At 37.9% G+C, this 11,366-nt stretch overlaps 1 protein-coding gene across 1 annotated transcript in view; it reads right to left on the reverse strand.

Annotated features, from left to right (window-relative positions):
* Positions 1 to 11,366, reverse strand: part of AK9 (adenylate kinase 9) — a 118,712-nt gene that overhangs the window by 30,927 nt on the left and 76,419 nt on the right. Inside the window, exons 21-23 of the mRNA XM_007447277.1 lie at positions 8,368 to 8,580; positions 4,679 to 4,939; positions 3,320 to 3,444 (exon numbers count right to left, since the gene is read on the reverse strand). Of these exons, the coding sequence (XP_007447339.1) occupies positions 3,320 to 3,444; positions 4,679 to 4,939; positions 8,368 to 8,580 (599 nt within the window). The remainder of the gene's footprint in view (positions 1 to 3,319; positions 3,445 to 4,678; positions 4,940 to 8,367; positions 8,581 to 11,366) is intronic.

The raw sequence follows: 11,366 nt of genomic DNA on the forward strand, positions 1-11,366 counted from the left end.
AAAGAGAAAATAAGTTCTCTGCTTGGCACGAGTGACCAGCCTAATGAATGTGTCACCGTTTACATAAAGAGTTTACTTGGCTGCCCTCTACCCCTTTATTGAGAATACTTACCTTTTAGTCATTTTTCTTCTAATGATGTTTCTTTTCATGGGAAAGTTCATAACCCTCTTCCCTGGCTCCCTTTGTAACCAGTGACAATTATTAATGTTGTCTTGGCTCATGTGTAAGATGATCGTATTCAGACAGGATCATCAAACTTGCTCAAGTATGATGAAATTTTAAGAATCATGAAAATAACTTGGAATGTTAACACATTTTCATTAGGGAGTATTTATAAAATCAGGCTTGGAGAACCTGGCTTGGTTTAGTTGAGAGATTTAATACTGGTCCCTTTTTGAATGAAAGTTTATCTCATTTATCTAAGATTTGGTTTAACTATTTATATTTAAATATACGTTTTCTTCTTCAAAGGAATAGGACGTTCATGAACATTTGACAGTTTCAGCTCTTAACTGTCATTTAGAAATGTTGTTTTCTTTCTAATTAAGTGGGCAAATTTACATGTATTGGCCGTAAGATATGTGTTGTTTTCTTTAGAGGTGCCTTCAGCAAAGTCTCTTCTGTTCTAGCTGTTACTTCTGTGTCAATGACATCTAAATCTTTTACCCCTACACCCAAACTCTCTTCTGAGTTTTGATTTAGAATTTTCAACAAGCTGCCTAGTTTCTCCATCTGAATGCCCTTCAGGAATTATATATGCATCATACTGTCAAAAACTCATGCTCACTGTTACCCTTCCACACAGCTCTTCCTCTGACTCACTAGTATCCAGGTGCCAAACTTCAGAGACATCCTTCAACTTCCTCTTGCTTCTCACATACAAAACCTAAGTAATGTAACTAATGTAATTAGTTACATTAGATCTCTAGGACAGATGCCTTTTTAAAACAGGTTTTTGCCTGATTATAAAAGCAATAAATCTCACTATAGAAAAATCAGAAATAAAGTCATGAAAAAAGGGCAAAATTATCTGCAACCTCATATCCAAGCAGTTACTGACATTTTGTTTTGTTTCTTTCTAGTTGGTTCTTCACTTGTTCAACCTTCTATCATATTATAAATAACTTTGTATCCTCTTTTTTTTTAAAATTTATTTATTTACTTTTGGCTGTGTTGGGTCTTCATTTCTGTGCGAGGGCTTTCTCTAGTTGTGGCAAGCAGGGGCCACTCTTCATCGCAGTGCGTGGGCCTCTCACTATCGCGGCCTCTCCTGTTGCGGAGCACAGGCTCCAGACACGCAGGCTCAGTAGTTGTGTCTCATGGGCCCAGCTGCTCCGCGGCACGCAGGATCCTCCCAGACCAGGGCTCGAACCCGTGTCCTCTGCATTAGCAGGCAGACCCTCAACCATTGCACTGCCAGGGAAGCCCTATCCTCTTTTTTAACATAACCGTTGTATAAAAAATTTCTTATGCTATTACAAAGTCTTCATTGTAATAAGTTTTAATGTAGTGCTAATGTTCAGCTATTTTATTTAGGCTATTACAATTCCACTTTTTACTTTTCTTCAATCCATACGCTTTTCTTTTAATGTATGATGTGAGGTCAGGAGCTAAGTTAATGAAGAAAAACCCATGACTATGCTGCTGCCAGCAGCATGCCTAAGTTTACTACAACTATTGATCTAACTTAGGGAACAAGAGATTAAAATTAAAGTGACTAATAATCCCACTTACTTGGTTAGGCCAGGGACTAAGTGAAAGAGAGTGACCAGAGGAGGACTGGGACCTGCCAGTTATTTGAATTCTCTAATGATATAGTTTCCTTATCTCCAGAATGAGAAAATAAAACTTTCTGTCCCAGAGGGCAGTTGTAAGGATTAAGGAAATTAATATGAATAAAATATAGGAGAACAGTATCTGGCACACAGTAAGTTCCATATAAGTGTTTGCTATTATCAGTATTGTAAGTATCATTTCACTTTCTTCTGGTGGATACCGAGGTAAGAGATTCTGGTTAGGAAATCCAGGTGAAGCCTTAAACTCTGGTGGCCTGGAATTCTTAGTTTGTCCTGTCTGGCGTCAGGCTTGTTCCTGGCTGTTGGTAAAGGGATGAGACTGTGGACAGCTATTTAGCGGTGCGAACAACCACAGCAACAAAAACAAAGAGCATTGCTCATCAACCAGTTATACAGGGGTTAAGTCACAACCCACTGCAGTCACCTACCGACAGCGTACCCTGAAAAGAATTCAGGATGAAGAAACAGGATGAGACACTCTGTCCTTTGGATAAACAGGCCCCTAGATAGTTAAATGCGTATCTCAGGAAGAATTTCAATGACCCCAGATTCTTGCATTTTCCCATACGTAGAAAAGCACTAAAATCATTAACTTGGGATATCTGTTCTTCGTGATTAGCAGCAATCTTTTACCAAGATATATGCTTAACTACATGTATTTCCTAGCCAAGAAATTCATACATGTGTACTGGCTCCTCCCCTACTTCTTTGGAACAGGTCTTCAGAGCTATCTCCCAGGCTCCCAGTAAGACCCTGAATAAAATTTAAACTCACAACCCTCAGGTTGTGCGTTATTCTTTAAGTTGACAGTGGAATTAACTAATTGTTAAAAGACTACAAGGCAAAGAGTCTGGTACGTCATGAGTGTACATAGGTTTAGAATATGGGTCCTTAATCACAACTACACATTATAATCCCCTGGGGAGCTCCAATGCCCAGGCCCCAACCTCACACCTCTAAAGATTTTGATTCTATTATTTTGGGGTGGGGTCCCTGGCATCAGTATTTTTAAAATAATCCTCTAGATGTTTTTTTTTAAATTAATTAATTAATTAATTAACTTTTGGCTGCATTGGGTCTTCGTTGCTGCATGCCAGCTTTCTCCAGTTGCGGCGAGCAGGGGCTACTCGTTGTTGTGGTGCGTGGGCTTCTCATTGCGGTGGCTTCTCTTGTTGTGGAGCACGGGCTCTAGGCGCACAGGCTTCAGTAGCTGTAGTTTGCGGCCTCTAGAGCACAGGCTCAGTAGTTGTGGCGCACGGGCTTAGATGCTCCGTGGCTGTGGGACCTTCCCGGACCAGGGCTCCAACCTGTGTCCCCTGCGTTGGCAGGCGGATTCTTAACTACTGTGCCACCAGGGAAGTCCCTAAATAATCCCCTAGATGTTTTTAATGTGTGGAATCACTAGTTTACATGAGAGTAAAGGAGAAAATTCTTAAATTTATGTTGGATTACGTTTTTAACTTTTAAGAATAAATCAAATAAAAGTCAATAAATGTATAAAAGCCTATATAAATTAAGATACCGTATCGGTTCCTTAAACCACCACTCAGAGAGAATTGCTTCTAGGATTTCGGGAGGCAATGGCTCATTTTCTGTTAGATTTAATCTGATTGCTTCTTCTTCTTCTGTAAGCTGTACTTCCTGAGGCTACAAACAAAAATCAGAAAACAAAACAAAAATTTAAAACTGTATATTAATAAATAATACTATGTTACATAGTTGATTAGGATAAGACCTGTTTTTCTCGGGTCAGTTTTTTCAAAAGTATTTATGTATTTATTTATTTTGGCTGTGCTGGGTCTTCGTTGCAGTACACAGGATCTTCGTTGCAGCATGTGGACTCTTAGTTGCAGCACGCATGCAGGATCTAGTTCCCTGACCAGGGATCACACCTGGGCCCCCTGCGCTGGGAGCACGGTGTCTTACCCACTGGACCACCAGGGAAGCCCCTCAGGTCATTTTTTATACTGTTGCTCATAAACATTTAAAAATCTGAGCTCTTTTCTTTAAACCAATATTTAATATGGTTTTAAATATTAAATGATATTTACTATTGCTAAGAGGAGTTACTAGCAATTAGCATGACTGATTTTCATATATGGTCTCAGGATACCTGTCTCATCATTTTTACTAAAACCTTGTTCAGTCTATATCACACACCTATAAAGCTTAACTGATTTTTGTCGTCTATCTTATAATTATTCAACCTAGATCCTGATTAAAGGATGGGCCAGGCAGGCAGTCATCTGGAATATAATCTGTACCTGCGTCCATTTATAGGAAATCATTTGAGAAGAAAAGGGTCCAGCTATATAAGAAATGGTTAAAAAGTGAGCTAGAATTAAGAACTTTCTCTTTATACCTCCAGATAGAAAACACCTAAGAGATATATACAAACTTTCTTATGAGGCATCGTTAGAAATTAATATTTTGAGATCTCCACTGGCACTGGGACAGGTTTTTTATGATGTTAAATAGAAAATGGAGAACACAATAATGGAAAACCTTACAGTCTAGGTCAGACATATCAAATAGCATAGTCCCAAATAAATGCTATATAACACTCTTGTCAGGAAAAGCTTTTCCGTTTTTTATTGGAGTCATGTAAAACTCAGTATTTTATATTCTAGATGAGCAGTAAGATCTGTATTTAACATATGGGGAGGATGACTCTTAAATGATTTTTATGGGCTATTTTTTTTTTTCTTAGAAACTTTATGCAGTTTGTTTCTTTTTTTTTAACATCTTTTTTGGCGTATAATTGCTTTACAATGGTGTGTTAGTTTCTGCTGTATAACAAAGTGAATCAGCTTATATTCTTCTCCCCCAAAGTAACACCAGTAAGCACAGTTATCTGCAAGGAGAGTATTAATATTCCTACCAGCTTCTTTGTATTTTCTTCCTCAATTGTAACATTGGCCTGAATTGCAAGCTCTTCAAGTTCCTGTTTTGCAAGTTGTTCATCCTCAGAATCGTCCTCAAATTCAGGTCCAACTTTCTTCTCAGTTTTAAGCATTAATTTTTCTTGAAGGAATTCTTCAAACTGGATGTGAAAAATGCCCAATTTTTCTGCCAACTGCCTTCCACATACAGTTTTTCCAGAGCCATGGGGACCCAGAAGGCATATTCTTAACGGAGGAGCCTGCCACAGGGGGTGGGTCAGCGGGTTGTAGGACAGAAGGACAGTGAAGAAAAGGAAGCTTTGAGAATTTAGAAAACATAGGGCTTATTATTAACTGCCCTCCCTAAGACTGAATTATCACTTCACAAACTCAAGGATGTTTCAGCATTTGGATACCAATTAACATGATTCATTGCATCAACCATGGTCCTCAGGGATCATCGACAACCACAGAGCATCTTGATATCAAGTGCCAAAAGGCATTTAATAAAATTAAATTAATTTTGTTCCTTTAAAAAGTTTTAATTAAGGAAGAATGGAAAGGCACTTTCTTAGCACGATAAAAACAACAACAACAAAACCTTTCTACCAGACAAACAGCCCATTGATACTGGAACACTAGGGGGTCCCTTCATTAACTCCTGTAATCTCTGTATTGGAGATAGGGAAGCCCCAAAACCAGAGAACCCACAGAGATCCAGATGTATGGATTGTCCATTGGTGCTCAAATTGTCAAGAACAACGGTGAGAGTTGGGATGGAGGAGCAGGGAAATCTTTTGTGAATGTGGGGAAATGACTATGATATTGGTAGGTGACAGCAAGAAGGAGTGGGAGATGGTGATATATCTGGATGGAATAAGCCTCCAAGGGGCTGGCAGTAACAGATTTCGAGTAGCAGAGGGAAGCAAGGAGCACAGTCTCATCACCTTCTGTCCTTGTGAGGGAAAGGTTCAGAGAAGAGTTTAAAGGTGCAAGTATACCAGAGAAACACAGGAGAAAGAGGAGTCAGGTATCTTGAGGAATAGGGAAATTTTAAAAAAAAGAAAGAAATTTAAGAGATTTAAGAAGATAGCAAGTCCACAAAAGAATATCTGAAAACAGAAATATCAGAGAAAAGAAAGAGATCTTAGAGATTAAACATGTGACTGCTGAAGTAAAAAGTTCAGTCGTACTGTGAAATTCTAAGATTCCCTAGCATGAAAAACACATGATTTCAGATTAAACATGTACCATGTGTCCAGTGCAATGAATAAAAAAGATTCTGGACAATTTTAAGAATACAAGATAATGAAAAGAAGCTCTTAAAAGCTTTCAAATATTTAAAAAATGAAGCTGACTTACAAAGAAATTAAAATCAGCCTAGTGACACTGGATGCTACCTCACAATAAAGCAATACCTTTAATATTCTAAAAAGGAAAGATTTTCAACCTAAACTCTATGCCCATACTAATTGTTAAACATATATGAGAACCAAATGATGACATTTTCAGATATGAAGAAAGTTAGTTGAAAATGTGCTTCAGCAAAACAAGGGTTTGAAAAACCCACAAAAGCAAGAGGAGGACATGATGTAAATATCCGTTGACTTTGCCACCCGGCATTTATTCACTCTTCTTCTGTTAACCACATCTGGATTCCCCCCAGGAGACTACCCTTCATCCCTCTCAGTTTATGTGCTTCCAGTGGAACTGATTCCATCATTAGTTAAAGAATTGGGCATGACATGAAAAGATGTTCAACATCACTAATCATCAAGGAAATGCAAACCAAAACCACAGTGAGATACCACCTCACACCTGTCAGAATGGCTATTGCCAAAAAGACAGGAAACAACAAGTGTTGGCAAGGATGTGCATTGTTGGTGGGAATGTAAATTGGTGCAGCCACTATGGAAAACAGCATGGAGGTTCCTCAAAAAACTAAAAATAGAACTTTCTTGTGATTCAGCAATCCCACTTCTGGGTATTTATACGAAGGAAATGAAAACACTAATTAGAAAATATATATGTACCACTATGCATTTCTTTGCAGCATTTATTTACAATAAACAAGATATGGAAGCAACCTAAGTGTCCATTGATAGATGAATGGTTAAAAAAGATGTGGTACACACATGCACACATAATGGAATATTACTCAGCCATAAAAAAGAATGAAATCCTGCCATCTGTGACAACACTCATGGACCTAGATGGTATTATGCTAAGTGAAATAAGTCAGGCAGAGACAGACAAATGCTGTATGATTTCACTTATATGTGGAATCTAAAAATCAAAACGAACAAACATAACAAAACAGAAACAGACTCACAGACATACAGAACAAACTGGTGGTTGCCAGAGGGGAAGGAGGGTAGGGAGATGGGCAAAATAGGTGAAGGGGATTAAAAGGTACAAACTTTCAGCTATAAAATAAATATGTCCAGGTTGGCTGTACAGCATAGGGAATATAGTAAACAATATTGTAATAACTTCATATGGTGACAGATGGTTACTAGACTTAACTTGGTGATCATTTCACAATATACGTAAATGTAAAACCACTATGTTGTACACCTGAAACTGATATAATACTGTATGCCAATAAAAAAAGAACTGGTCATGTGATAAGATTTAAGTCAGTTGATGAATCACTTGAGAAAAATAATGAAAAAGAGAATGGTGAATAGTGAAAATAGAGTGGTATGAAATTATGTAGGTGCAGTGTCACACCATACTTTTGGACCACATTTTAAATCCCTCAGTGATGAAATTGCTGAAGTGACACCTCACTCATCCAGAGGTTTAACCTCTGGCAGACAGAGCTGTGTGGAATTCAGAGCGGATAAGTAGCTAGGAAGTGAAGGGATGTAGATATGTGACAATTTGCAGAAAAAGTGTGGACTCACCATTAAGATTTCAGGCTTTTGTCCACAGGGTTATGAGTAAAACAAGTCAATAGACCACAAGTAGTGAAACAGACTAAGAGGAAAACAAAACACCAAAATAAGACAAAAGGCCGCATTCCTAAGTGACTCCCATCACCAGGAGGGCCAGGGCACAACCATCGGTATACTTCAGTCATCCCTATGGGACGATTTAGGTCCATGAAAATGGCCCAAATTATCCAGAAGAGTTTAAATTGTGTTTTATAAGTTCTGTTTAACGAGGCATTAACGTTACTGAAAGTTATGACAGTATATTGTGATTTATATATTTTGATCTTGTAGTCCCATTCTAAGGAATTATACTAATAAAATAATTAAGAGAAACAAAGGATCATATGCCCAAAGATTTCCTAAGTACTATTTCATATCCACAATGGCAAAATCACACTATAAAAATTACTGTGAAAAAATGTCTAACAAGAAATTAGATGTTAAAATGGTATGTCAAAATGATTAGGCAATAAAATAAATCCAATACATTTACAAGCAGTAAATTCAGCTGTGACTTTCTACTTCAGCTAAAAAGATATCATGTGTTGGTCTGACACAGGCATTACTGAAGAAATTCAAATAGATAATTAGATTATGTTATATTCCAAAAAGTTGCTCTTGGAACCTAGATATTTCCATACCATTATATTAGATTGGGGACTTCACTACTGAGTAAAATGGTGGAGGTTGGTAATAAGTCCCTAAAAAGTACGCAGGAGCGATTGTCAGGATGGGAATATTGTTTTCACCTTTAATGGTTCATCATGAGCCACATACTCCTCAGGTTGCTCCAAAAACTTTTCTTTAGCCTCAGGACTTGAAAAGTAATAGATCTTTTCTCGATATTTAGCTGCTTCTTCTGTGCTGCCTGGTTGTAGGATGAAGTTTTCTTTGAGAGCCACTGGACAAAAGTGCTTTGTATCTCCCAAATGCCTTCTCTTCTCTTTAATTCTATCTTCATTCTAGAAATATTATTCAAAGTTTGGAGAACACTGTTAATGCCTTATTCATGTAATACTAAAGAGGGAATTTTAAAAAATGCAACTGGAATAGTATTTAATCCGTAACAATATCCATTTAAAACAATCCACAAAAGACCAGCTCTTATACTATTTAAATTAATCAAAAAATCCGGTTCTCATATTCCCTCTGAGTTCACATCCCAAGCGTCTTTATTTTGTAAAGAAGATGAAGCAGCACTGAGAATGAAGGCATCCCCAGCCCTCTACAGACAAATGTGTAATAAGAACCCCCATAATGTGCTGGGGCAGGGTCACTGTGAGGTCAGTTTCTAAAATAAAATTATTTCCACGAAGTAAAAGCTGAGTCAGGGTCGCAACTTCTTACCCGTTGAAAATGAAATGGGAGATGCCTCAGGATTTGCTTTGTTTCCTACTCAGTGGCTATATCAAATAATTTGGAACTATTTTATTTTGTTCAATTGGAAATGTGTAATATATTTTATTTGTGATAGATGAAGAAACTGTGTGTAAAGTCCCTTAAGGACTCTTGCAATTTATTTAAAGCAAAGTACATTTAAAAAATAATTTTCTGTGCTGTACAATACATGCTTGCTGTAAAAACATTCAAAACTTATCACAATGCATAGAGTGAACATTTCTTCTCACCTTCCTCCTTACAATACTATACTGACACTCAGTAGTTTTATGTGTATCCTTCCAGACCTCTTTTTCTAAGTTTATCCTACACATCTATATACAAAAATAGACACAAATTTAGGCACAAATACATTATTTTTAAAAATACCAATGAAATAATACTTTACATGATTATTCTACCAAACCTCTTTCCCCGCCCCCCCCCCCCCCCCCATAATAAACAACTTCCTGTAAAGGAGCAAAAATAAGACTAATCTCTACTTTTCTTGTGTCATTCTTGTTCAATTTTTGTGTCAGGGTTATGCAAGGTTCAAAATGAGCTGGAAAGTACTGATGTTTTTCTATGATGTGGAAGATTTAAATAACATAGGACTTATCTAATCAACAAGAACTGTCCTATAACTCCCTACAATTATTTTTGTTTGTTCAGCTTTTATCTTTCGTCCTAAGCAAATTTTAGTAATTCGTATTTTGAAAATGCTTTTCATTTTGACTTAAAAATTTATTAAAGTTGTAATTTAAAACAGCCGTCTTTTAAAATCTGATTATGTACCCCTTTCTATCTCAAATGTTATCTACTGCTCCTTCTTTTTACCTCATTCTACTTGCCAGAAGTTTGTCTATTTTATTGCTCTTGTCAGTGAACCAACTTTTCATTGTTTTTGAAGTCAGGCCTACTGGTTTTATTTGGTTTTGTTTTCCTATTTCATTAACTTTTGCCTTTAATCTCCTTTCTACTTTCTTTTGGTTTATTTTGTTATGCTTTTTCCTAGGTTCTTGAATTGGATGCTTAATTAATTTCTCCGGTCTTTCTTGTTTGTCAATAAATGCACTTAAAGTAAGGTTGCCAGACTTAGCAAATGAAAATGAAGGCTCCCCAGTTATATTTGAATTTCAGTTTAAAAAAATGTGAGGTAGGTGAGTGCTGGGTGACAAGGTTGGGGGGGTCTTTTTAGAGCAAGGCATTCTGGGAAGATGGTGATCTAGACACTCTCTCTCTCTTCCCTTCTCTGCCACCTCCTCACTGGTAAATAGCTGCTGGGGCAGGTGGCTGGTAACCATGGACGTGAGGCGAGACAACTGTACAACACTCTTTACCACTATAAGGGGGACGAGTACCTGGAGACAAACAACATAGGGACAACAGCATTAAGATGCCAAGTCTTCGGAGGAGTTTTGCCTGTAGAAATCTGTGGATTTCCTAGGGGAATGTTAGCATCAACAACTACCACCCAGGAGTGTTTGTGGTCTCTGTGGCCTGCAAGAGACCAAGAAGGAGCTGTATGGGCGGGAGGAGTCCTCCCTGACCCTGCATCTGGTCAAGTATGAGGAATCCAGGTAGCTGAGCTTGTCTCAGGCCTCAGCCACAAAATAGGTGACCTATCTGCTGCTATGCTCCTGACCGATGGGGAGAAAAGTCACTTTGCCTTTCATAATTTTTGAGAATGTTGTCACCTAAAGCACTCCAGCAACAGTCCTGAGCCAAAAAAAGAAAAAAAACAACCATCCATCTCAGGAAGCCTGGCACACACTGCAAGATTAGTCAGATCAAACAGACCACAAAACTCTGCAACACAGGCAGGGAAGAAACCCAATCTCAGAGTAGAAAAATGATGGAGACATTTACAGAGATTCATGTAAACACTAGAAAGAGTTCATGAGCAGCAATAAAATATGTAAATGAGCTGAGGAAGAGAGTGAGCACTTGTGGTGGAATCTGGCCCCTGAAGATCCCGAGAACCTGTGAATATGTTATCGTATGTGCGTGATTAAGTTAAGGATATTGAGATGGGAGGATCATGCAGGTGGGTCCAATGTAATCACAGGGTCTTTATAAGAAGGATGCAAGAAGGTCAAAGGCAGGAGGAGATGAGATGATGGACAGTAGAGGTTGAAGTGATGAGTTTTGAAGATAGGGAAGAGGCCATGAATCAAAGAATGCAGATGACCTCCAGAAACTGGGAAAGATAGGGAAAGGCTTCTCCTCTAGAGGAAGGAACATAGCCAACACTGATTTTAGCCCTCTAAGATTCATTTCAAAATACTGACTGTGAAAACTGTACAATAATTTGGTTATTTTAAGCCACCAACTTTGTAGCAATTTGGTACAGCAGGAGTAGGAAACTAAT

The sequence above is a fragment of the Lipotes vexillifer genome, unplaced genomic scaffold (assembly GCF_000442215.2).
Source record: "Lipotes vexillifer unplaced genomic scaffold, Lipotes_vexillifer_v1.1 scaffold515, whole genome shotgun sequence".
Lineage (NCBI taxonomy): Eukaryota > Metazoa > Chordata > Mammalia > Artiodactyla > Lipotidae > Lipotes > Lipotes vexillifer.